This window comes from Thamnophis elegans, chromosome 5, assembly GCF_009769535.1.
Source record: "Thamnophis elegans isolate rThaEle1 chromosome 5, rThaEle1.pri, whole genome shotgun sequence".
NCBI lineage: Eukaryota > Metazoa > Chordata > Lepidosauria > Squamata > Colubridae > Thamnophis > Thamnophis elegans.
Window position 1 is genome coordinate 95779188 of NC_045545.1, and position 25314 is coordinate 95804501.

The 25314-nt window shown below is 46.7% G+C and overlaps 3 protein-coding genes across 6 annotated transcripts in view; all 3 read right to left on the reverse strand.

The window, feature by feature from the left end:
* TPD52L2 (TPD52 like 2) overlaps positions 1-12494 on the reverse strand; it is a 43087-nt gene extending 30593 nt beyond the window's left edge. For 2 of the 4 annotated variants that reach the window (XM_032218054.1, XM_032218052.1), the window contains exons 1-3: positions 12360-12494; positions 5194-5357; positions 2363-2511 (exon numbers count right to left, since the gene is read on the reverse strand). In XM_032218054.1, coding sequence (XP_032073945.1) covers positions 2363-2511; positions 5194-5357; positions 12360-12378 — 332 coding nt within the window. In that variant the 5' untranslated portion in view covers positions 12379-12494. The remainder of the gene's footprint in view (positions 1-2362; positions 2512-5193; positions 5358-12359) is intronic. The other 2 variants (XM_032218055.1, XM_032218053.1) reach the window with 1 other exon arrangement.
* A 4575-nt stretch (positions 12495-17069) lies between these two features.
* LOC116509657 (protein ABHD16B-like) lies at positions 17070-18522 on the reverse strand. The gene has a single exon (XM_032218909.1). It carries the CDS (start codon positions 18520-18522, stop codon positions 17143-17145), a length of 1380 nt encoding a protein of 459 aa, XP_032074800.1. The 3' UTR covers positions 17070-17142.
* Positions 18523-22858: 4336 nt separating this feature from the next.
* Positions 22859-24166, reverse strand: LOC116509662 (protein ABHD16B-like). The gene has a single exon (XM_032218914.1). The coding sequence runs from the start codon at positions 24164-24166 to the stop codon at positions 22859-22861; it is 1308 nt and encodes a 435-aa protein (XP_032074805.1).
* Positions 24167-25314: the final 1148 nt, after the last annotated feature.

Consider the following 25314-nt stretch of genomic DNA (forward strand, 5'->3'; position numbering starts at 1 on the left):
CTTTTAGACACCAAGCGCATGCGGGCTCATTGGGGCCACGACCCGGAAGAGAAGCTGCCCGGTGGGCATGCGCGCGCCGGGAAACGAACTTCCAGTTTCCAGCGCATGCATGCGCACTGGCCAGGTAGTCTTCTGGTTACATGTGTGCGCAATGATCAGCTAGCCGGCACACATGTGCAGACCAGAAACCGGGAGGCCAGTTCTTCTGGTTTCCTCCACTGCCGCACTCGAGGAGGACAGCTGATCGCGCGTGCATGCATGCATGCGTGCCAGAAAGCCAGAAGAGGAAGGGGCAATGTTGCGCGTGCCAGGCAACATGGCTCTGCATGCCACTTGAGCTTCGCCATCATGGCCGTATGTCATTTCAGACAGATGGCTGCCCAATCTCTTCCTCCCTCTCTCCTCAATCTCATCCATCTCAAAGTGATGGACGTCTGTGGAGATTCTCAGCCACGCAGATCGTGGTTTTATAATCCCCGACCTCCGGTCCTTCCGACGGGCCCTAAAAAGTTGGCTTTCCCAGCAAGCCGGCCCTGGCCTGAACAAAATAAAATAAATGATTGATTTAATTGTTAATTTTAATCTAATTTTTTAAATGTTATTGCTAATATTAATTGGGTTTGTTTTTGGATACTCTTATCTAATTTTCTTTTTAACTTTTGTAATATGTGTGTGGTTTTTTTAATGTTGTACGCCACCCTGAGTCCTTTGGGAGAAAGGCGGCATATAAATCCAACAAACAAACAACAGTCTTCCAATATCTCAGGGGTTGCTATAAAGAAGAGGGAGTCAAGCTATTCTCCAACGCACCTGAGGGCAGAACAAGAAGCAATGGGTGGAAACTAATCAAGGAGAGAAGCAACTTAGAACTGAGAAGAAATTTCCTGACAGTGAGAAGAATTAATCAGTGGAACAGAAGTTGCCTCCAGACGTTGTGAATGCCCCAACACTGGAAGTCTTTAAGAAGATGCTGGATAGCCATTTGTCTGAAATGGTATAGAGTTTCCTGCCTAGGCAGGGGGTTGGACTAGAAGACCTCCAAGGTCCCTTCCAACTCTGCTATTGTATTGTATTAAATAAATGAAGTCCAATAAATAAATAAATGCTCAAAATCACAGGGCTTTCTACTGAAACTTCCTCATTGTTATCCCCGAGGCCTGTGATTGAGAGAAGCAATCCTCTCCCAGATATACAGGCCTGCCAGAGTTGGGAGCCCTATGGAGACACTAGGACTACAACTCCCAGGATACCACGAGTCTAAGGCACCTAGAGGGAGCCACCCTGGGCAAGACCCCGTATGCCCCAATGACCAGTAGAAACCCTACCCAGGGGCACATCAGAAGGCAAGCTCATTGCCCGAGGACTGCGGAGACAGGGGGCTTCACAGATACAACATGAAGCAAATGGAAGGAAAGTACAGGCAATCCTCAACTTACGACCGTAACACAGCCTGCCCATCATGGTCATACAGTGACTCGGTCATGTGACCGACTCAATATTAAAACCCTTTTTGGGGGTGGAAGTTAAATAAACGCTGAGATTGTTAGGCGAACCAAGAGTTTGTTATGATTGTCGTTTCCCTGTAAATGCCGTTGTTTGGTGAAACCGTCATAAAATGAGATCACGCGACCACGGGATGGTGCAAACGGGTGAAAATGTTGTCCGGTTGCCCGAGTGTCTGAAGTTTGGCCACGTGAATGCCTGTGTGTGTGTGTGTGTGTGTGTGTGTGTGTGTGTGTGTGTGTGTTTCTCCAACTGCTGTAACTTCAAAGCTGAGTTGTTAAGTACAGGTAGTCCTCGACTTACAACAGGTCATTTAGTGACCATTCAAAGTTACACCGGCATTGAAAAAAAGTGACTTACGACCATTTTTTACACTTACGACCGTCGCAGCATTTCCCAAGGTCGGGTGATCAAAATGGCTTGACAACTGACTCATATTTATGACCGTTGCAGGGTCCCCGGGGGGTGGGGTGTCTTTTGCAACCTTGCTTACGAGCCAAGTCAATAGGGGAAACCAAATTCACTTAACAACCACATGAATAATTTAACAGCCGCGTCAATTCACTTAACCACCGTGGCAGGAAGAGTCGTAAAATAGGGCAAAACTCCCTTTAGCAAATGTTTCTCTCGGCAAAAATAAAATTTTGGGCTCAAGTGTGTGGTCGCAACTCGAGGACTACCTTGCTGCCTCAAGGTAAGCCTGTGGCAACTTGGGATGGCCGCTAAGCAGCTGGTCGTAAGTCGAGGACTACCTGTGCCTTCTCCCCTCCTTTGCTGAGCTGCAAGGTTACGTCTTGGGTGTTTCATCCTCTAAATGTGTGCAACAAGATACCAGATCCCAAAAGAGGGGAATACCTACGCGTTAGAAACCTGGACGTCGTGCCAACTCTTGGAGAGGTTTTGCTTCAGGTCATCCAGGGGGGTCAAGCCCAGCTTCCTTTTCAGCTCTCCACAGTGTCTCTCCTTGGCCGCCAACACCTGGCGCAAGGTGCCAATCTCCTCTTCCACCTACACGTTTGGACGAAGGAAGCCCAAGTTAGGCAAGAATTCTATTCTAATTTATAAGGGTCCCCACTGATGATCAGCAACGCATTCCTTCAAGAAAAGTAGCAATAGCAATAGCAGTTAGACTTATATACCGCTTCATAGGGCTTTCAGCCCTCTCTAAGCGGTTTACAGAGTCAGCATATTGCCCCCACAGTCTGGGTCCTCATTTCACCCACCTCGGAAGGATGGAAGGCTGAGTCAACCTTGAGCCGGTGAGATTTGAACCGCCAAATTGTGGGCAGCTGGCAGTCAGCAGAATAGCAATAGCAGTTAGACTTATATACCGCTTCATAGGGCTTTCAGCCCTCTCTAAGCGGTTTACAGAGTCAGCATATTGCCCCCACAGTCTGGGTCCTCATTTCACCCACCTCGGAAGGATGGAAGGCTGAGTCAACCTTGAGCCGGTGAGATTTGAACCGCCAAATTGTGGGCAGCTGGCAGTCAGCAGAATGGCAATAGCAATAGCAGTTAGATTTATATACCGCTTCATAGGGCTTTCAGCCCTCTCTAAGCGGTTTACAGAGTCAGCATATCGCCCCCACAGTCTGGGTCCTCATTTCACCCACCTCGGAAGGATGGAAGGCTGAGTTCACCTTGAGCCGGTAGGATTAGAACCGCTGAACTGCAGATAACAGTCAGCAGAAGTGGCCTGCAGTACTGCACCCTAACCACTGCGCCACCTTGGCTCTTTCGTCATCTTAATAGGCAGGTTAAGAAGACTGAAGCATCAGCTCTTCCAGCTGTGGGATGACACAACATGCTTAAGCAGGTCAGGTCGATTCAGCAGCTGGGACTTCCTGGGCTTGATCAGTATTAAACTGAAAGTCGTTTTAAGAGAGTTTACCTGGAATGCAAATTCAGCACTTTGGGTTAATTAGTTACCTGATGCACGGTGCACACCTGTTCAGGAAATTAGGCACCTTGCATGAATGCAACTAATAATGCAGTGTTTCTCAACCTTGGCAACTTGAAGATGTCCGGACTTCAACTCCCAGAATTCCCCAGCCAGCGAATGCTGGCTGGGGAATTCTGGGAGTTGAAGTCCGGACATCTTCAAGTTGCTAAAGGTTGAGAAACACTGAACTAATGTGTTAAGACAGGGTTTCTCAACCATTTTAAAATGGTTGGACTTCAACCCCCGAATTCCCCAGCCAGCCGGGGGAATTCTGGGAGTCGAAGTCCACCCATCTTCAAGGTTGAGAACACTGCCGTAAACATTTTAAGGTGTGTTTTGAAAATTTAAGATCATTCACAAACAGGGTACCTCAAAAAAGACTTTACCTCTATACCCACGATGGAGGAGGTAGCCATTCACAAAATGCCTATTGAATAAAAGTAAATTCCCTCCCCGTAATTCCTAGGAAAGTTTCTAAGAAAAGATTTCCTGGGAAATCTTTTTTTTTTTTTTAATCTTTTTACAACCCTGTAATCTCTTGTTTCAGGGTGGGGTCAGGGCAACTAAGTGGAGTTGAGCATTTACTGGCCTTCCTGATGCCTACATGGAGTTCACAGCAAATATTTTCTCTGATAAGAGAAACATCTGTCGCTGCCTAGAATTGAACTCTCAACTTTCTGAGTGGGAGCCCAGCGTCTTCACCTCTAAACCACCGTGCTGCTCTTGGGAAATCTTTAGATAACCTAGGCAAATCTTGCGAATAAAAATGTTTCTGCCTGCTGGTGTTTTGCAGCAAAGCAGTTTCCTTTTCTGCCGTAAAACAGAGGAGGCAGGGAAGATGATTGACAGCTGGGCCCTACAGAATTAGAGCTCCAGATCCCTCAATGTCCGAGTGTTTACCTTCTGCCTAGAGAATTCTGGGAGTTGAAGTCCATACATCCACATGCTGGCAAGGTTGAGAAATACTGGCCTATCTTATCTAATGATGGCTGTAGGAACATTATCAACAAAGCCAGAGAGAATTCTAAATATTACGAAGTGGCTCAGGTTAAGTGCTCAAATAGAAAATAAATTGTTTAGGGACAGGGGAAAGTAGAAAAGATAAGCCTAAATGTTTAGTTTATTGATTAGATCTTTAGCCCATCATTATTGCTTTTACACATAACTAAAAGCTGGCAAACACTCTTAATACTTTGTTTCTCCTGTTTTCCCCACAACAGCAATCCTGTGAGGTGGGTTGGGTTGAGAGTGAATGATTGATCCAGCCACTGAGCCGGATTTCATGCCTAATCCAGGACTAGAACTCATTGTCTCCTGGTGATTGGCCCAAAGTCACCCAGACAGCTTTCATGCCTAATCCAGGACTAGAACTCATTGTCTCCTGGTGATCGGCCCAAAGTCACGCATGGGCTTTCATGCCTAATCCAGGACTAGAACTCATTGTCTCCTGGTTATTGGCCCAAAGTCACCCACTGGCTTTCATGTCTAAGGTGGGACTAGAACTTAATGTCTTCTTGTGATTGGCCCAAAGTCACCCAGCTGGCTTTCATGCCTAAGCAATGACTAGATCTTATCATGGTGATTGGCCTGTTTAGCTTGCTTTCAAGTCTAAGGCGGGATTAGAACTCCCTGTTTCCCGGTTTCTGGGCCTGGTACCTTAACCACTAGGCCCAACTGGCTCAACCACATTGAACAAGGTTGCCGAGATTGAGCAAGCTTCAAAGAGCGGACAGGAGGCCATCCCTTACCTTGACCAGTTCAGCTCTGAGTTCCTCCTCTTCGGCTTCGGTGAGACCATTGTAGGGTAAGGTCCTTGACGGAGCAGCCATGGCTACGGCGCTGGGGTTGTCCACGGGCACGTCGGTCATGGAATCGGACAGGAGACCTTTGTTGGGAGAGTTAAGGTTGATATCTGTCATGGACGAGAAGCAAAGGGAGGGACAGGACAGGCAGAGACAAGGCAAGCGGATTAGTCAAGCAGAGGACGCCGGTGCAGAGAAGAGGGAGGAGACGGAGTCAAATGAAAGAGCGGCCCAGAGGGTTACAGGAAGGGCATCTGTGTTTTGGGACTCGCAAGCAGCTACCCACAGGTCACACCATAGATCCACTTCAATAGTAAAGGTGTGATCTCTGCTTTCAAGGTCACACTTGCAATGCTGCATCTGGTTTTGGTCACAATATAAAGAAAAAAAGACGTGGAGACTCTGGAAAGAGGGCAGAGAAGAGCAACAAAGAGGATTACGGGACTAAATCATATGAGGAACGGTTGCAGGAACTGGGGATGTCTAGTTTAATAGAAAGAAGGACCAGGAGAGACATGATAGCATCTTCCAATATCTCAGGGGTTGCCACAAAGAAGAAGGAGTCAAAGTAATCTCCAAGGCACCTGAGGGCAGGACAAGAAGCAATGGGTGGAAACTCAACTAGGAGAGAAGCAACTTAGAACTGAGGAGGAATTTCCTGACAGGGAGAACAATTAATCAATGGAAGGATTTGCCTCCAGAAGTTGTGGCTGCTCCAACACTGGAGGTGTTTGAGATTGGACAGCCATTTGTCTGAAATGGTATAAGACTGTGATGGCGAATCTATGATACGTGTGCCACAGGTGGCATGCGGAGCCCTCTCTGTGGGCACACACAATGTTGCCAGCTGCTCTTCTGGTTTCTGGCGCTAGCTGGTCTTCGCGTACACCAGAGCACAAGAAATCCGAAGACCAGGTCTTCGGATTTCGGTGCGCACAACCGTTCCAGTTTGGGCATTCAGTGCCGAAAAGGTTTGCCACCACTGCTATAGGATCTCATGCTTGAGCAGGGGGGTTGAACTAGACCAGGGGGCGGCAACCTTAAACACTCAAAGAGCCACAAAGGTCCTAACTGGAAGCGCACCATGCAAATCTGGAACCGACCAGAAGTCTGGTTCCCCCACCACAGAGTCTCCTCCTAGCAGGGTGCCCTTTTTCCTCTGCCAACTGGAAGTCCGGTTCCCCCACCATAGAGTCTCCTCCTAGCAGGGTGGCCTTTTTCCTCTGCCCACTGGAAATCTGGTTTCCCCCACCATAGAGTCTCCTCCTAGCAGGGTGCCATTTTTCCTCTGCCAACTGGAAGTCCGGTTCCCCCACCATAGAGCCTCCCCCTAGCAGGGTGCCCTTTTTCCACTGCCCACTGGAAGTCTGGTTCCCCCCCACCATAGAGTTTCTTCCTAGCAGGGTGCACTTTTTCCTCTGCCAACTGGAAGTCTGGTTCCCCCACCATAGAGTCTCCTCCTAGCAGGGTGCACTTTTTCCTCTGCCAACTGGAAATCTGGTTCCCCCACCATAGAGCCTCCCCCTAGCAGGGTGCCCTTTTTCCACTGCACACTGGAAGTCTGGTTCCCCCCCACCATAGAGTTTCTTCCTAGCAGGGTGCACTTTTTCCTCTGCCAACTGGAAGTCTGGTTCCCCCACCATAGAGTTTCTTCCTAGCAGGGTGCACTTTTTCCTCTGCCAACTGGAAATCTGGTTCCCCCACAATAGAGTCTCCTCCTAGCAGGGTGCACTTTTTCCTCTGCCAACTGGAAGTCTGGTTCCCCCACCAGAGTTTCCTCCTAGCAGGGTGCACTTTTTCCTCTGCCAACTGGGAGTCTGGTTCCCCCACCATAGAGTCTCCTCCTAGCAGGGTGTCCTTTTTCCTCTACCTGTCCTAACTGAAAGCCCTATCAATTGTGGAGCCAACTGGAAAACCCATCCCTTGCAATAGAGTCTCCTCCTGGCCTGCTGGGCTTCCCACCCACCCAACCGGAAGCTCCACTCAAAATTGTGACGCAAACCAGCCAACAGGGAGCCGCAGCAGAAGGATGAAAGAGCCACATGTGGCTCCAGAGCCGCAGTTTGCTGACCCCTGCACTAGGCAACCTCCAAGGTTCCTTCCAACTCCGTTATTCAACATGGGGGATGAGACATTTCATTTAGCCGAGATCATGGGAGTTATTTATCCTGTGGGCTACAGCACAGCCTGGACCCACAGGCATTTTTAATAGCAGTTCAAGACAAACACACGGTGCCAGGTTGTGTACCAGTCAGGAAGACGTCGTGAGGTCACAGGTGCCCTCTGAGCTGGTTTTCTTGCAGACGTTTCACTACCAAACTAGGTAACATCATCAGGGCTATACGGCTGTGGGGTTTCACTCTCGTTCCTATACGAGCAGTTTGCCCTGCCAGTTTTGGTGGGGGTGTTCTTAGTAGTTCCTTGTTTAGGCTGTTTATTCTTTGATTGCTTCTCTGAGTTAGTACTGCAGTTCCTTAATTGGACTCTCCTTTGCTGTAGGAGTCGGGTATCTAATTGAGCAATGAAACCTGTTTGCAAGGAAACAACCAACTTAGGGAGTACCAAAGAACTCACAGTTCAACCCTGAGGCACAAATCCATATGCATGCCCTTGTAAAATTTATTAGCCGCCCATCTTACAATTTATTTTTCTTATTGGAGACATAGTACGTGGCATCAAGCTATTGTTCTGACCGAGGCTTCCCAAGAGCCTGAAGCAAACTCCTTGTCCTGACAAAAACCCCTTTTATTCATGGACTATGAATTCTGCTCATTCACCTCCAGCAAAGTCTTTCAAGGGAGGATTTACAGTCACAGACCTTCTCTGGCTTGGAGAGCTGCCAGGCCGATCTCTGCAGAACTTGGCAAGGAATCTCAGAGAGTCATGAACCAATTACACAAACAAATTGTCTCCTGCAAACTCCATTCCCCTGTCGCTCCTTTTATTCCCTCTGGGAGGGGCCACTCACCGTCTACCTGTGGCCTTACTCTCAAGTCGACCCCTGTTCTTTAACTGTTCCCTTCATCTGGCAACTCTGCACATGCGCACACTAGGAACAGGCTCCAGTTGTTCCTCTGCCTCACTGATCTCTGACTCCGAAGGCAGCTGAGAACTGTCGGACGGTTCTGACCCCCTCTCTGCCCCTGACACAGAGCCCTCATCAGAGCCTTCCCCAGACTCCAGGACTGGCCCATCTTCCTCCCCAGCCTCCTCACTGTCCGAATCTGCTGCCAGCTCTGCTAGTGGACCACAACAGCTATACCTGCCTGATAGGCGCCTGTCTTTCCATGCTTCATAATTCATACACACATGTACATGAAAGAAGGAACAACAGGGTACAAGTAGTCCTCGACTTACGACAGGGTCACGTGATCCCAATTCAGACACTTGGCAACTGGTTCATATTTACGATGGTTGCATTGCCCTGGTGGTGTGTGTGTGTGTGTTTGTGTGTCTGTGTGTCATGGCTGGCTGGGGAATTGTGGGAGTTGAAGTCCATATACCTTAAATGTGGCCAAGGTTGAGCCATACTGGCCTAACTGCTATCAAAGCAAATAAAAAGATTTTTCTAAACTTTTGGTGTTTCGGACGGTCACTATCTCCCTAATATAGGACACAGACGCTTCATACAGAGGGTGGGCAGAGAACAGCTGCACATTCAAGATACACAAGAACACAAGGGACACCCCCACACCCTCTAAAAACACAGCTGCAACTGTAACAGGAGACAAGTGTCAACCTTAGGCGGCCTTAGAAAACAGCTCAAAACTTGTGTGAAAACAGAGGCCTACTGTCCGCAATTTCGCCTTCTATGCTTTAAGTCAGCAGTTCCCTAGGATACTTCGAGGTGGGGTGGGGTGTGGAGGTGTCACAGATAGTCCTCAACATATGACCAAAAATGAGCCCTACATTTCTGCTGCTAAGCAAGGCAATTCTTAGGCAAGCGCCTCATTTTACAGCCTTTTTTGCTTTGCCCTTAAGTGAAATCCCTGCAGCAGGTTAAGTGAATCATGCAGCCTTTAAGGAATCTGCTTCCCCCCCCCCCCGCCCCAATTGTTTTTCCTCGTCTGAAGCCTGCTGGCTGGGGGATTCTGGGATTTGAAGTCCATCCATTTTAAAGTGGTTAGCGATGGGGGCAAAACACAGCTCTAGATTACCCACTATTTTTCCTTTTTGCAGTTGTTTTGAGTAAGAGAAGGAGCTCTTGTGCTTTTAGCACGTTGCCTTCCCTGTTCTGGTTCTTTTTGATTAAAAATAACTTTTAAAGGAACAAAGTAAGGGAGGAATTCAGCGAACACCAGGAGACATTTCCCCTCTTTGGGGTATATGGGGGAAGAGATATTGACCGCGCAGTTGAACTGGGCTGTAAGTGCCGAGATGGCGCAGTGGTTAGAGTGCAGTACTGCAGGCCACTTCAGCTGACTGATAACTGCAGTTCAGCGGTTCAAATCTCACCAGCTCAGGGTTGACTCAGCCTTCCATCCTTCCGAGGTGGGTAAAATGAGGACCCGGATTGTTGTTGGGGGCGATATGCTGACTCTGTAAACCGCTTAGAGAGGGCTGAAAGCCCTATGAAGCGGTATATAAGTCTAACTGCTATTGCTATAGATGTACCCCCCTGTTCCTTCAAAATTTAGCCGAAGCCAAATAGGATTGGTCAAAAGGACTCAGGTCTCAATCAGGTGCCGCATCACTTGCAGAATCCATTGACAAATTCAAAGAGGATGTAGCATCAGTTTAGCTGTGCCCTTTCCTTTTAAAAAAAAAGGTTAAGAAGCATTGATTTAAAAAAGTAAAGGTTTCCCCGCACATGTGTGCTACTTGTTCCTGACTCTAGGGGGTGGTGCTCATCTCCATTTCAAAGCCAAAGAGCCAAAGAAATTTCCAAGGTCACGTGGCCGGCATGACTCAACAACAAAGGCGCACAGTACGCTGTTCCCTTCCCACCAAAGGTGGTTCCTATTTTTCTACTTGCATTTTTTACCTGCTTTCGAATGGCTAGGTTGCCAGAAGCTGGGACAAGTCACGGGAGCTCACTCCGTTAGGCGGCGCTAGGGATTCCAACCGCCGAATTGCCAACCTTTTTGATCGACAAGCTCAGCGTCTTAGCCACTGAGCCACCGCATCCCTGTTAGTATTGATTTAAAGCAGCGTAAACATCCGTCGGGTAGGAACATTATCAACAAAGCCAGAGAGAATTCTAAATATTACGAAGTGGCTCAGGTAAGTGCTCAAATAGAAAATAAATTGTTTAGGGACAGGGGAAAGTAGAAAAGATAAGCCTAAATGTTTAGTTTATTGATTAGATCTTTATCCCATCATTATTGCTTTTACACATAACTAAAAGCTGGCAAACATACTTAATACTTTGTTCCTGCAGCTAGGATGGCTGGTTGGGCAATTCTGGGAGTCCACCCGTCTTCAACACCAAGTTTGAAAAAGACAGCTCTAAACTATCAAACTTAATTTGGCAAATCATGGGGGGGGGGGGGGGAACAGACACCCCTCCCTCAAGGAGATTAAAGCTGCAAAAGCCAAGCCCGCGCCCAAGATTGCAACCTCCCGCAGCCCCAAAACAGATCCAGTTTCCCCTCCTTCCAGGCGGGCCTTCCTAACCCTTAGTAAACTCTGAGTTCAGACTCCCCTTCAGCCTTCTCTCCCTCCCCGCATCCAAGGACATTCTGGCCAGGCCAAACCCACCCAACCAGCTGCTCCTAATTAAAAGGCCTCTTCCAATTCTAGGCTTCCATCCGAAACTTCTTCAGTGTCCCAGGGTGGGGCATTAAAGGGGGCGACGGGCGGGCAAACAAGCCCTGGTGACCCCTACACTGCTTCTCCTTGCAACAGCTGGAAATCCAGTTCTGGGATTCATTTTTCACAATCCTCCTCCCCCCCCCAGGAAGGGACTGCAGGAAGGGCTGTCTCCAAAAGCTACAGAAAGCAAAATGATATAATAAAAATAAAAGAATAACAGTAAAAGAATAAAAATAAATTTGTAAAAGTAAAAAAAAATGATAAAATAAATAAAACTAAAGGATAAAGAATGAAATTTAAAAAAATCAATAAAAGAAAAACGAAATAAAACAATAAAAGTAAAACAATAAAAAGTAAATAAAAAGGTAGAATAAAAATGAAACAAAAGTAAAATAAAGAATAAAATAATAAAAATAAAATAAAAAGGTGAAATAATAAAAATAAAAGACCAAAAAATAAAGAATAAAATAATAAAATAAAAATAAAAAATAATGAAAGTGAAATAATAAGAATAAAAAAGCAAAATAAAAAATAAAATAAAAGCAATAAAAGTAAAATAAAAAAGTAAAATAATAAAAATAAAATAAAAAGGTGAAATAATTAAAATAAAAGCCCAAAAAATAAAGAATAAAATAAAAATAATAAAGAAATAATAAAAGCAAAAGAATAAAAGCAAAAGAATAAAGAAGCAACATAAAAAATATAATAAAAAGAAGAAAAGTAGAAGGAAAAAGTAAAATAATAAAAATAAAAAAGTACCAAAGAATGAAAGTAAAAGAATAAAAAAGCAGAATAAAAAAAAGAAAACAATAAACAATAAAATAAAAATAGAATAAAAAAGTAAAATAAAACAAAGAACAAAAGCGAAATAAAAAAGCAGAATGAACAAAATAAAAGAATAAAAGTAAAAGGATAAAACAAAAAAGTAAAAGAATAAAAAGTAAACGAAAAGCGAAAGAATTAAAAAAAAAGGAAAACAAGGAAAACTTCAAAATAAAATAATGTAATAAAATAAAGACTCCCCGCTTCCCCCCCCCCCCGCAGACCCGCTTTCCCTGCAGGGTCCTCCCCCCCCCTCCCCAGGAGCCCCCATGGCCCCAATTCCCACCGTTCCTCCCTTTTGGGGTGGGGGGTGTCTGACCTTCCCCTCTGAGTTGCTGGACCACTTAACCTCCCCCCCCCGGTGAATAAAAGCGGAGCCCCCCCCCCACCGCCCAACATGCTGGATTTCTGCTTGCAGGGAGGGCCAGCCAGGCGAGAGGTGCCCCCCCCGACCCCCAGAAAGGCTGAAGCCGCGCAGCCTCCAGACGAGCCCCCCCCCCCCGACCCCCAGGACGGCCCCTCCCGGCGGCCCCTACCCTGGCTGGCGCTCTCCATCTCGCCCAGGCCCGGGGACCGTTGCGCGGCTACGGCGGAGATTGAAAACAACCACCGAGGCAGCTTTCTCGCTTGACGGCGCGACGTCACACGCCACCGACGCTCTCTTCCGGCCTGCGGGGCGTCATCAAGAAGCGTCGGCTCGCGCCCCGCCCAAGGGGGGGATAAAGAGGGCGAGCGGGAGGAGACAAAAAAGCGGCGTTTTCAAAACTTCGGGTTCTCGATGGACTCTGGAGAAGTGGGAGGCAAGGGGTAAGGAAGGCGGGGCAGGAAGACCTCGCGTTACTTAACGACCACGATGGAGCCCGAAATTCTTTGTTGCTAAGTGAAACGTTTGTTAAAGCATGCTGGGCCCGTTTTACGACTTTCCTTGCCACGGTTGTTAAGTGAATCGTTGCATTTGTTCAGTTAGTTAACCCAGTGGTTATTATTCTATTCTATTTTCTTTTCTTTTCTATTTTCTATTCAATTCAATTCTATTCTGTATTCTATTTTCTATTCTTTTCTATTCTATATTTTATTCTCTTTTCTATTCTTTTCTATTTTATTTTCTATTCTATAGTCTATTCTATTTTCTATCCTATTTTCTATTCTATATTCTATTGTATTCTATTCTTATTCCTAATGCTATTCTATTCTCTATTTTATTTTATTTTCTATTCTATTTTCTATTCTATTCTATTCTATTTTCTATTCTATTTTTTCTATTCTCTGTTCTATTCTGTTCAATTTCTTATTCTATTCTATTCTCATTCCTAATGCTATTCTATTCTATATTCCATTCTATTTTCTATTCGCTGTTCTATTCTATTCTCTGTTCTATTCTATTTTATTCTTATTCCTAATGCTATTCTTTTCTATAGTCTATTCTATTTTCTATCCTATTTTCTATTCTCTATTCTATTGTATTCTATTCTTATTCCTAATGCTATTCTATTCTATTTTCTATTCTCTTTTATTTTCTATTCTTTTCTATTCTCTTTTCTATTCTATTTTATTTTCTATTCTATTTTATTTTCTATTCTATTTTATTTTCTATTATCTGTTCTATTCTATTCAATTTCTTATTCTATTCTATTCTATTCTTATTCCTAATGCTATTCTATTCTATATTCTATTCTATTTTCTATTCGCTGTTCTATTCTATTCTCTGTTCTATTCTATTCTTATTCCTAATGCTATTCTATTCTTTTCTATTCTATATTCTATTCTCTTTTCTTTTCTATTTTATTCTATTCTATATTCTATTCTCTTTTCTCTTTTCTTTTCTATTCTATTTTATTTTCTATTCTACATTCTATTCTATATTCTATTCTATTTTCTTTTCTATTTTATTCTATTCTATATTCTATTCTATTTTATTTTCTATTCTATTCTATTTTCTATTCTGTTCTATTCTATTTCTTATTCTATTCTTATTCCTAATGCTATTCTATTCTATTTTCTATTCTCTGTTCTATTCTATTCTCTGTTCTATTCTATTTTATTCTTATTCCTAATGCTATTCTATTCTATATTCTATTTTATTTCCTATTCTATTTCCTATTCTCTATTCTATTTTTTCGTTCTTAATTCTATTGTAATTCTATTTCTATTCTATTTCTTTAGCTAAGATGAGCTTCACTGGCTGATGGGACATTTGCCGTTTCATTCCTGCCGTTGGGGGGAGGAAGAGGCCTTCTTTCAAAGCACCAGCAAAAAAAAGGCAAGGCTTTTATCCTTAGCAATTCATCCACATGCCTGTCCCTCATGCAGACGACCCCCCTGGAGAAAGTTTTATTATGTGTAGACCGCCCCAGAGCCTCTAAGCGTAAGTGGGCAGCTATATAAATTCAATCCATCGATCCCAGGGATGCTTTATCAAAAGGCCACCAAAGTCCAGTTGCATTTGAGAATCGGAAGTAATGTGAGACGTGGGTTAGACTGCCACTCTTTGGCCCAATGTGAATTTCATCCCCCCCCCCTCCCCCAACAAAGTCTGGTTTTTCCTTTTGAAAAGTACCTTTGGCGTAGCGCCCTCTCGTGGCGATAGAACACACAGCACCAAGAATCACCTTACTTGTTCTGAAGTTTTAAGAGTATTTTTTTCCTCCCGTCCTGCAAGCCTTATTAATGGAAATAAATAAATAAATCCCTGAATTTCTCATTAACAGGCGAAGCTCTGGTGGTTTTTTTCCACCAGGGGTGTCCAACCTTGGCAACTTTAAGACCAGTTGGAATCACCTCCCAGAATTCCCCAGCCAGCCATGCAGGGCCTTAATTGCACAATTGCAATCGTCATCTTGAATGATTTCACACATCCTGCAGAGTCAGTGTGGAGGTTGGGACGCTGGGAGAACCCAGCATGACATACAATAAGATTAAATGGATTGCTTTTTGTCTCTAGCAGATCCATTCATGTAAGATGCGAAGTCTGGCTAGCATTAATTATTTTTCCCCCTGTATATATTGTTGTGTCTCGCCAGACGCCAGCAGACCTGTCGACAGATTAATGGGCCAGTCCTGGAGCCCGCAGAAGGCTCTGATGAAGGGAGAGAGGGAGCCAGAGCTGTATGCCAGTTATCAGCTGCCTTTGGAGTCAGACATCAGTGAGGCAGAGGAACAATTGGAGCCTGTTCCCAGTGTGCGCATGAGCAGAGCTGCCAGACGAAGGGAACTGCTAAGGAACAGGGGTCGACTTGGGAGTAAGGCCACAGGTGGACGGTGAATGGCCCCTCCCAGAGAGAATAAAAGAGGAGTGACAGGGGAGTGGAGTTTGCAGGAGACAATTTGTTCATTCCTGCATTCTTGCCACGTAATGCAGCATCTGAAAGATACTGGCCTGTCCGCTCTCCAATCCTGAGAAAGGTCGGTAATTGTGAACTATCTTGAAAGACTGTGGGAGAGGAAAGACTTTGCTGGAAAGGAATTCACTGTCAATTAAATAAAAGGGGTTTATCAGGACGAGGACTCGGCTTCGTGCTGCTGGGGAAGCCAAGGTTAGAACATAAACATATATATTTATTTCCCCAACTGACTAACATTCATGACAGAGGTGTGTGAGTGAGTGAGTGTGTGTGTGTGTGCTGCAATGTTGGCTATTCTTGTTTCCTTGGGGGGAGGGGAGATACAAGAGGGGACAATGATGCAGCTTGATCATACAGGCCCTGAATTTAATGCATGTGTTGTCCAGCCAACTGTATTGCTTCTGCGGTAAAGAATCCAATTTAGAACATAGAAAACCTAGAATAATAGAGTTAGAAGGGTTAATGGTGTTTGGCAGCATGCCCAGGCTTTCAATTAGCATGAGCAACTGCTCTTAGTTTTCCTCTCAGCTGGCGGCAGTTGCTTTGGAGTTGACTTTTTTAAAAACGGGGAATAGTTAAGTTTTTTGCATTGTTTTAGTGGTTCCCGTCGCTGTCCTGTTGGGGTGTACTTCCCTCACTCTTTTTAAAAGCCTCTAATGATGGAGCACCCACAGTTTCTGAAGACAAGCTATTCTATTGGTTGATTGGTCTCACCCTTAGGAAATTTCTGTTTAGTCCTAGCTTGTTCTCTCTTTGGTTACCATATTTTTCAGAGTATAAGACACACCAGAGTATAAGACGCACCAAGATTTTGAAGAGGCAAATTAAAAAGGGGGGGGGGGTTGCACTCTATAGACCTCCCCAAAACAGGCCCGTTTTTTGTCAAAAAAGGGGGGGGCATGCATAGCCTTTAGGAGGCTTCCAGAGTACTCCTGGAGGCTGGGGGGGGGGCAAAAATGAGCAAAAAATGGCCCGTTATCCACTCATTTTTGCTCTCCCCAGCTCCCAGGAGCATTCTGGAAGCCTCCTAAAGGCTCTGCAAGGCCATTTTTGCAAAGGGGGCGGGGTTTCAGGAGGCCAAAAATGCTGTATTCAGTGTATAAGATGCACCCAGATTTTCACCCTCTGTTTTGAGGCAAAAAGGTGCGTCTTATACTCCGAAAATATGGTCGTTTCCATCCATTGTTTCTTTTTGTGCCTTCCGGTGCTTTGGAAAAGAGATTGACTCCCTCATTTTTGTAGGAGCCCCTCAAATTTCCTGACAGAACAATTAATCAGTGGAACAGCCTGCCTCCAGAAATTTTAAATACTCCCAACACTGGAAGTTTTTAAGAAGAGATTGGATAACCATTTGTCTGAAGTAGTGTAGAGTTTCCTGGCTAAGCCGGGGGTTGGATTAGAAGACCTCCAAGGTCCTTTCCAACTCTATTTCTTTCCAATTCTATTATATTGTAAATATTAGAACATTGCTAATTTATTGTTCTATTTTATTGTGAGTTGGACTAAGGAGAAATTTCCTAAGGGTGAAATCAATCAAGTTGGCCATGCGCACCCAGTCACATGACCACCCAGCCACGCCCACCCAGTCACATGACCACCCAGCCACGCCCACCCAGCCACGACCACCCAGTCACATGACCACCCAGCCACACCCACTCAGTCACATGACCACCCAGCCACGCCCAACCAGTCATTAGGGCAGAGAACCCGCTGTTAAATTATTCGAATCCCACCACTGGCTATCACCCTAATTCTCTACAGTGGGCCTGCTGCCCCATAAGATGTGCTGGCCCATAGCTTTCGCCCTGCCATAGATGATGGTGATTGATCCAGCAAAACCAAAGGACCCGTACTTGGGGGGAAAGGGCACATCGCGCAAAGACAACAGAGACACACCATCCAATTCTCCAAGACTTTCTCTTTGTCTGTCTGTCGCTTCCTCTTTTCTCCCTTCCGTGTCCGTCTCCCCCTCTTCCGGCTACAACCGCCACGGCATTTGGAAGTCGTCGGGCTTCAGAAGAGACCAGTGGGTGGCCTCCACGTTCTTCAGATGCTTCCTGGCTAAGAAGACGGCCAGCTGTTGCTTCTCTCGGCGCTGGCTGTACTTTCCAATCTGCCAAGGGAAGTGGTCCTTCAGCCCCAGGATGGACTTGTAGCTCTGAAGCTCCTTCAGGCACCAGTCGTCGTTCACTTGGTAGCGTTGGTAAAGGGCTGCTTCCTGCTTGGGGTTGAAGGCTCGGAGCCAGTCGTGGACGGCTTCCAGTCCTTCCTGGGACATGACGCATGGGTAGCGGTGCTGCAGCAACTGGATGAGGAGTTCGTTGGCCCTGTTGCATCGGAGATTGTCTATCTGGTCCTCCAGACCCACCGGGCAGGTGCTGATGACCTCATCCTTGGTCCTGCGAATGAGCAAGACGGGGCCACAGTACTTGCACAGCTGTTCCCCGACGTTGAGGTTGAAGTGCTCTTTCACCGTCCTCACCACCAGCTTGTTCCAACTCTTGGGCATGACGTTCAGAGCCAAGGGGAGCAAGTCGTCAAAGGTGGCATCCAGGACCAACGCGCCCAGCGTTGGGTAGGACATGGCAGCGCAGGTGGCCGAATAGCCCCCTAAGGACCACCCATACATCACAATGTCCTCCACCGGGAAGCCCAGGCGGAGCACGGCGTACCTCATCACCACGTCCACTGCGTTGGCGTCGTTCTTCGGGTACGGTTGCCCGGTGCTTCCGGCGAAGCCAGGGTGGTTCCACCCCAACACCGAGTAGCCTGTCTTTAAGGGGGTGAACAGGCAGCCCCACTGATAAAAACTGACGTTCCCCTCGCAGCAGATCACGAGGCGGTTCCCTCGTTCCGTTCCGGGGATGTTTAACCTGGTTCTCCGGTCCACAAACATAGTGTCGATCTTATTCCCGTCCCGGGCTACCAGCTTTGCCCGCCTCCCATTATACTCTTGCAAGAGGCGAGTCTGACCCTTGGCCAGGATGGGGAGCAGGGCTTGGTTCAAAAGGAAGACCGATCCTGGGTACAATAACCACCGGCCTAAGGAGTGAGCCATGATGTAACTGGCAAGTCGACTGGGCAACTGTTTGACACTGCTGATCAGGTTCCATTGGCTACTCCGATGTCCACAAGGACCGGCCTCAAACGCCAGTTCTGGGGGACAAGCCCCTGGCACGGCCTTGAGAGAGTGCTTACGGGACTTGCCATGGTCAGTGTGCGTCTCCGGAAAGCTGCTGCCTCCTGCTTCGTCCCATCGAAATTCCACCGGCCAGTTCGCAAAGTCAAAGTGATAACTGGCTGTAAAATAAGCCTTAAAAACCCGGCCTAGCGCTTTGGGAAAACAGAAGACGCACATAGGGAGACGATGCTTATTCTCTAGGAGCCGCATAAAGTAATTTTTTAAAAAAAACGGAGGGGGCTACGGCAAGGACCCCCACCTGGATATTTCTGATGTCTCAGAAGTAGGACCTTCGTGGCTGGACCACTCCCTTCATAGCTGCATGGCGCTAGCTTTAGAAGGACATCTCTGTGACGATGATGAAACCATGTCCAATGCAGATCTCAAGGTGGTTCAGCATCCCCTCCTACAAGAACCGCGTAATAATGGGTGACATCAGTCCTCTTTGTGAGCTCAAGCAGCTCCCAAATCAGGCAAGGGCCACTGCCTGAGCAGGCCTGAGGGCTCCCCCGCCCCTGTGGACAGGAGGTCCAGAAGACCACGATGGAGGATAGAGGAGGAGAATGTCCTCCAGTTATAGAATAGGTCCTACCTGTCTCAAGTGTAGTAATTGCAAGAGGATCTTGGGGAGTCCTAGTGGACAACCACTTAAATATGAGCCAGCCTTGTGCAGCAGCTGCCAAAAAAGCCAACACAGTTCTAGGTTGCATCAACAGAGAGGGATAGAATCAAGGTCACGTGAAGGGTTAATACCACTTTATAAGGCCTTGGTAAGGCCACACTTGGAATATTTGCATCTAGCTTTGGTCCCCACGATGCCAAAAAGATGTGGAAACTCTAGAGTGCAGTGAAGAGCAAGAAAGAGGATTAGGAGACTGGAGGCTAAAGCATATGAAGAACGGTTTCAGGGACTGGGTATGTCTAGTTTGATGGAAAGAAGGGGAGACATGATAGCATTTTCCAATATTTATGGGGGCTTCCACAAAGAAGAGGGGGTCAAGCTATTCTCCAAAGCACCTGAAATCAGGACAAGAAGCAATGGGTGGAAACTAATCAAGGAGAGAAGCAACCTAGAACTAAGGAGAAATTTCCTGACAGTGAGAACAATGAATCAGTGGAACAGAAGTTGCCTCCAGAAGTTGTGAATGCTCCAACACTGGAACCTTTTAAGATGATGTTGGATAACCATTTGTCTGAAATGATGTAGGGTTTCCTGCCTAAGCAGGGGGTTGGACTAGAAGACCTCCAAGGTCCCTTCCAACTCTTACTCTGCCTGGAGGGCACTGGTAAAACCATTATCCAACTGGTGTAGCCTTCTCATCGATTTCTAGGGTTGACGAAATGAGGCTGGAGGGCTGGCGAGGGGGTGTCAGTTTCCCACTCTGAGATCAAAATGGATACACCAATCCCAATTTCTCGGCAATAAAACCAGTTCAGAAGTCTTGCTAAAAAGAGAGTTACGTTTGAAAAACTAAAGAACTAAGTGGAATGGAAGGAGGTCTGGGGAAAATATGGGTTGCTTTTTGGAAATATGTACCATTTTTTCAGAGTATAAGACGCACCTTTTTCCCTCAAAAAAGAGGCTGAAAATCTGGGTGTGTCTTATACACTGAATACAGCATTTTTCACCTCCCGAAACCCCGCTCCCTTCACCAAAATGGCCATGCATAGCCTTTAGGAGGCTTTCAGAGTTCTCCTGGGGGCTGGGGAGGGCAGAAATAAGCAAAAAATGGCCAGTTTTTTGCTCAATTTTGCCCCCCTCCCAACCCCCTAAAGGCCTCCTAAAGGCTATTTATGCCTTTTTTGGACAAAAAATGGGCCCATTTTCACAAAAAAAGAGAGGTTTTTTTTACTCATTTTTGCCCCCCCCCAGCACTCTACAAGCCTCCTAAAGGCTATTCATGCCCTTTTCGGGGGGGGGGGGGAGGAAACGGGCCGGTTGTCATGAAAAATGGGCTGTTTTGGGGAGGTTTGCAGAGTGCAAAAACTTTTTTTTTTAATTTGCCTCTTCAAAACTTTGGTGCATCTTATACTCCAGTGCATCTTATACACCGAAAAATTCCGTAGGTTGCCAGCTGTCAGGCTCCAAGTACCAAAAAAGACATATAAAATTCAGTGGTGAAATCTAAATTTTTTGCCATTGGTTTTGTGGGCGTGGCTTGGTTGTAGTGGTGGGGTCATGTGACTGGGTGGGTGGGGCCAACTCCCCCCCCCCACTTTTGAAAAAAAAAATTCTTGCTGGTTTGAGCGAATAGGCAGGAAAAAATGCTTTAAAAAGCGGGGGGAAAGCTTCCGACGATTGCATGGTTCACAACTGAGTGGCACAATCCTCACAAGCTTTTTTTTTTACTACTGGTTCGCAGCACTAATGGCAATTGTCCCTACCGGTTCGGCCGAACTGAGCCGAACCTGGTGGATTTCACCCCTGAAAGAATTCCTTCTGAGCAAATTTCCTTTATTGTTCCTCACCTAAAGACAGAATCTTGCCAAAATAAAGCAGAAAGCAGGTGCCGTATTTTTCAGAGTATAAGACGCACCAAGGTTTTGAAGAGGCAAATTTTTTTTAAAAAGGTTTTGCACTCTGCAAACCTCCCCTAAACGCCCCGTTTTTCTCAAAAACGGCCCTGTTTTTTTCCATAAAAAGGCATGAATAGCCTTTAGGGGGTGCTCCTGGGTGATGCCCCCTCCCCAAAATGAGCAAAAACGGTCCGTTTTTCACTAATTTCTTCCTTCCCCAGCCTCCAGGAGATCTCCGAAAGCCTCCTAAAGGCTCTGCACAGCCATTTTTGTGAAGGGGGCAGGGTTTCAGGAGGCCAAAAATGCTATATTTTGATTTTTATATATGTTTCTTTGTCTTGTCTGTAAGCCGCCCAGAGTCCCAAGGGAGTGGGCGGCATACAAATGTCAATAAATTCAAATTCAAATATATTCAGCGTATAAGATGCACCCAGATTTTCAGCCTCTTTTTTGAGGGGAAAAGGTGCGTCTTATACTCCGAAAAATATGGTAATCTTCAACATATGACCACAACTGAGGTCCAAACTTTCTGTTGCCAAAGAGTCAGTTGTTAAAGTGAGTTTTGTCCAATGTTATGAAAGTTCTTGCCACAGTTGTTAAGTGAATTACTCCTATTGTTAAGAAACAAACTATCTAAACTTGGCTGCCCTCTGGAATGCAGCCCCTCCCTCCTTGGAATCCAGATCACATTCCATCACACCAGCTACAGCAATTCATTTAGTGACTGTTTGAAGTTACAGCAGCACTGAAAAAAATGACTTAGGATCATTTTTCACACTTGTTTCACATACACACGACATCCCCACAGTCGCTTGATCAAAATTTGAATGCTTGGCAACCCACTCATATCTATTATGGGTTGCAGTGTCCTGGAGTCACGTGATTTCCCTTTGTAACCTTTTGACAAGGAAAGGAAATTCAATAGGAGAAGCCAGAGTCATTTGCCATCTTGAATAAAGCCCACTGCTGTTGTACCGTCCACATACTTCACGATATGATTGGTGGTCAACCTAGCACAGGGATCAGCAATTCTGCAGCTCTGGAGCCGCATGTGGCTCTTTCATCCCTCTACTGCGGCTCCCTGTCGCTGGTCAGCTCCACAATTGATAGGCCTTTTGGTTAGAACAGGTAAAGGAAAAAAGGATGCCATGCTAGGAGGAGACTCTATGGTGGGGGAACCGGACTTCCAGTCAGCAGAGGAAAAAGGACGCTGTGCTAGGAGAAGACTCTATGGTGGAACGGCACTTCTAGCCAGCAGAGAAAAGAGGGTGCTATGCTAGGAGGAGACTCTATGGTGGGGGGAACCGGACTTCCAGTCAGCAGAGGAAAAAGGACGCTGTGCTAGGAGAAGACACTATGGTGGAACCGCACTTCCAGTCAACAGAGAAAAAAGGGTGCTATGCTAGGAGGAGACTCTATGGTGGGGGAACCGGACTTCCAGTCAGCAAAGGAAAAAGGACACTGTGCTAGGAGGAGACTCTATGGTGGGGGAACTGCACTTCCGGTCAGCAAAGGAAAAAGGACGCTATGCTAGCAGGAGACTCTATGGTGGGGGAACCAGACTTCCGGTTGGCTCCAGAATTGAACGGGAGGCTTCTGGTTAGGACTTTTGTGGCTCTTTGAGTGTTTAAGGTTGCCGACCCCTGACCTGGCACAACACTCATGGGTCAACAGTGGACTTAGGACACAGGCTTGAGGAGATAATGAACCCTAAAGCAAAAACCACCATCATCCCAACCAACCAAGCTAATAGTCAACCAGGTTTGGTGCACATGACGTCAGTAGATCTTTACCTGCCATGGTTAACCTGGGTGGACCCAGCCAGTTCCATTCCTCAGCTCTTTTGAGAAGCAGAAAGTTGGCTTCCTATCCACCTTTTGAGTCATAAGTTCTTCATCCTTAGACAAACCTCTCAGGGCAACCATAGGCAATGATGTATCCTAGCTTTTATTTCTCTCTCTTACTCTGCTATCAAACCCACCATCTGCCGGCCTGGCTAGAGCTTCCAAGGCAGCTCAAATTCGTCCGGGGGTAACGTTCTCCCATGCGTGATCTCCACGTTCTTCAGATGTTTCTTGGCCAGGAACAAAGCCAGGTGCTTCTTCCTTGCAGTCTCTAAGTCGCTCCCGACGTTCCAGGGGAATTCATCCTGGCTCCCCACGATGGAGCGGTAGGTCTTCAGTTGATCGAGACACCAGTTGTCATCCACCCGGTAGAAATTGTGGTAGATGAAGCGTTCCACGCGAGGGCAGTCGGCAGTGAGCCATTGCTGGACGACCTCCTCTACCCCGGAGATGATGTTAGGATAACGGCACTTTAAGATCTGCAGGAGTAGGTCGTTGGCTCGATTGGTCTGGATCACGGGAAGATGGCTCTCCAGGTGGTACTGGGTGGTGGTGATTTCATCAAAGGTCCGCCTGATGAGGAGCACCGGCCCTTGATAGTGGCGCAGCATATCCGCCACATTGAGATTGAAGTTCTCTTTGATCGTCTGAAGGACTAGCTTCCGCACCCGCTTGGTCACCATCTTGGCGACCAAAGGGAGCAAGCTATCGAAGGAAGCGTCGAGGACCAGGGCTCCCAACTCTGGGTAAGCCATGGCCGCCCACGTCGCAGTGTAGCTCCCCAAGGAGTATCCGTAGATGGCAATGTCCTCTGGGCTAAATTTCAGACGGTGCATGGCGTACCGGAGGACCACCTCCATGGCGTTGACGTCATTCTCGGGGTACGGCTTGCCCGAGCTCCTGGCAAAACCAGGGTGGTTCCATCCCAGGACAGAGTACCCCGCCTTCAACGGGGTGATGAAGCACCCCACTTCGTAAAAGCTGCCGTTCCCTTCGCAGCTGATCACCAGCTGCGTTCCCAGCTTCCCGGAGTTCTCCCCACGCCGGTCCACAAACATGGTGTCAATCGTGTTCCCGTCGCACGCCAACAGCTTGGCCCGCTTCCCGCGAAAGTCCTCCATCAGGCGTGTCCTCCCGTTCACCAGCAGCTTCAGCGGGACTTTGTTCAAGAGGCAGATGGAACCAGGGTATAGCAGCCAGCGACCGAGGGAGTGTGCCAAGGTGTACCTGATCCAGGTGCCGGATGCCCGCTTCATTTGGTGGAGGATGCTAATTTTGACCTTCTTGGCCTCTCCATCCTGGGCCGCTGTCTCCACATCCGATAGGGAGCTCCTGTGACTGATGTTGTCCTTCTTGCTGTTGATACTTTTGCTGTCCTCATCCCAGGAATACGCAATGGGCCATTTCTTGAAGGAATAGCTGTCCTTGAGCTTCAGGCACGTTTCCATTTTGAAACACATGGTGGCGCCCTCGAGTGAGGTCACCTGAAAAGCGCGAGATAAATGAAAGGAAGTTGGCAGGAGAGGAGGAGGAGGAGGAACGGCCACCAACCTGGTTTGGACATAAGACCGGGAGTGAGCCACTTCTTCAGGATTTGGCCCCAAAGGAGATGTGGCTCCTGAACTGTGTTAGAACATCTTGAGGTCACCCAGGTGGTGTTATGGAAAAGGAGGATGGCACCATGCAATGGGCAGAGGACATGTCCTTTGAGAGACCTCCAGGTCAGAGAGAGGTAATAATTAGCCAGGGCAACCTCCCTTTGTGAGCAATTTCTCCTCTGAGGACTTGCCTGAGAGAGCCATATAAAGGTAAAGCTTGCCCCTTGCACATATGTGCTAGTCGTTCCCAACTCTAGGGGGCGGTGCTCATCTCCGTTTCAAAGCCGAAGAGCCAGCGCTGTCCGAAGACGTCTCCGTGGTCATGTGGCTGGCAGAACTAAACCCCAAAGGCACACGGAATGCTGTTCCCTTCCCACCAAAGGTGGTTCCTATTTTTCTACTTGCATTTTGTACGTGCTTTCGAACTGCTACGTTGGCAGAAGCTGGGACAAGTCACGGGAGCTCACTCCATTATGCAGTGCTAGGGATTCAAACTGCTGAACTGCTGACCTTTCTGATTGACAAGCTCAGCATGTTAGCTTCTGAGCCACCGCATCCCCAAGAGAGCCATGAAGCCCACCCAGATGCAGTCTCTCTCTCTCTTTCTCTCTCTTTCTCCCTTTCTCTTTCTCTTTCTCTCTTTCTTACTTTCTCTCTCTTTCTTTCTCATTTTCTCTCCCTTTTTTCTCTTTTCCCTCCCACTTTCTATTTCTCTGTCTCTTTTCTCTCTCACTTTCTTTCTTTTCTCTCTCCTTCTCTTCTCTCACTTTCTTTTCTCTCTATCACTTTCTTTTTCTCTCTATTTTTCTGTCTCCCCACCTCACCCTCGTCTCTCTCTCTCTCTCTCTCTCTCTCTTTCTTACTTTCTCTCTCTTTCTTTCTCATTTTCTCTCCCTTTTTTCTCTCTCTTTTCTCTCTCACTTTCTCTCTTTCTTTTCTCTCTCCTCTTCTCTTTCTTTTCTCTCTTTCTTTTTCTCTCTATTTTTCTGTCTCCCCACCTCACCCCCGTC

What these genes read in the sequence shown, in the direction of transcription:
- LOC116509657 (XM_032218909.1), bottom strand. Translation starts at nt 18,522, where the DNA reads ATGTGCGTCTTCTGTTTTCCCAAAGCGCTAGGCCGGGTTTTTAAGGCT.
- LOC116509662 (XM_032218914.1), bottom strand. Translation starts at nt 24,166, where the DNA reads ATGTGTTTCAAAATGGAAACGTGCCTGAAGCTCAAGGACAGCTATTCC.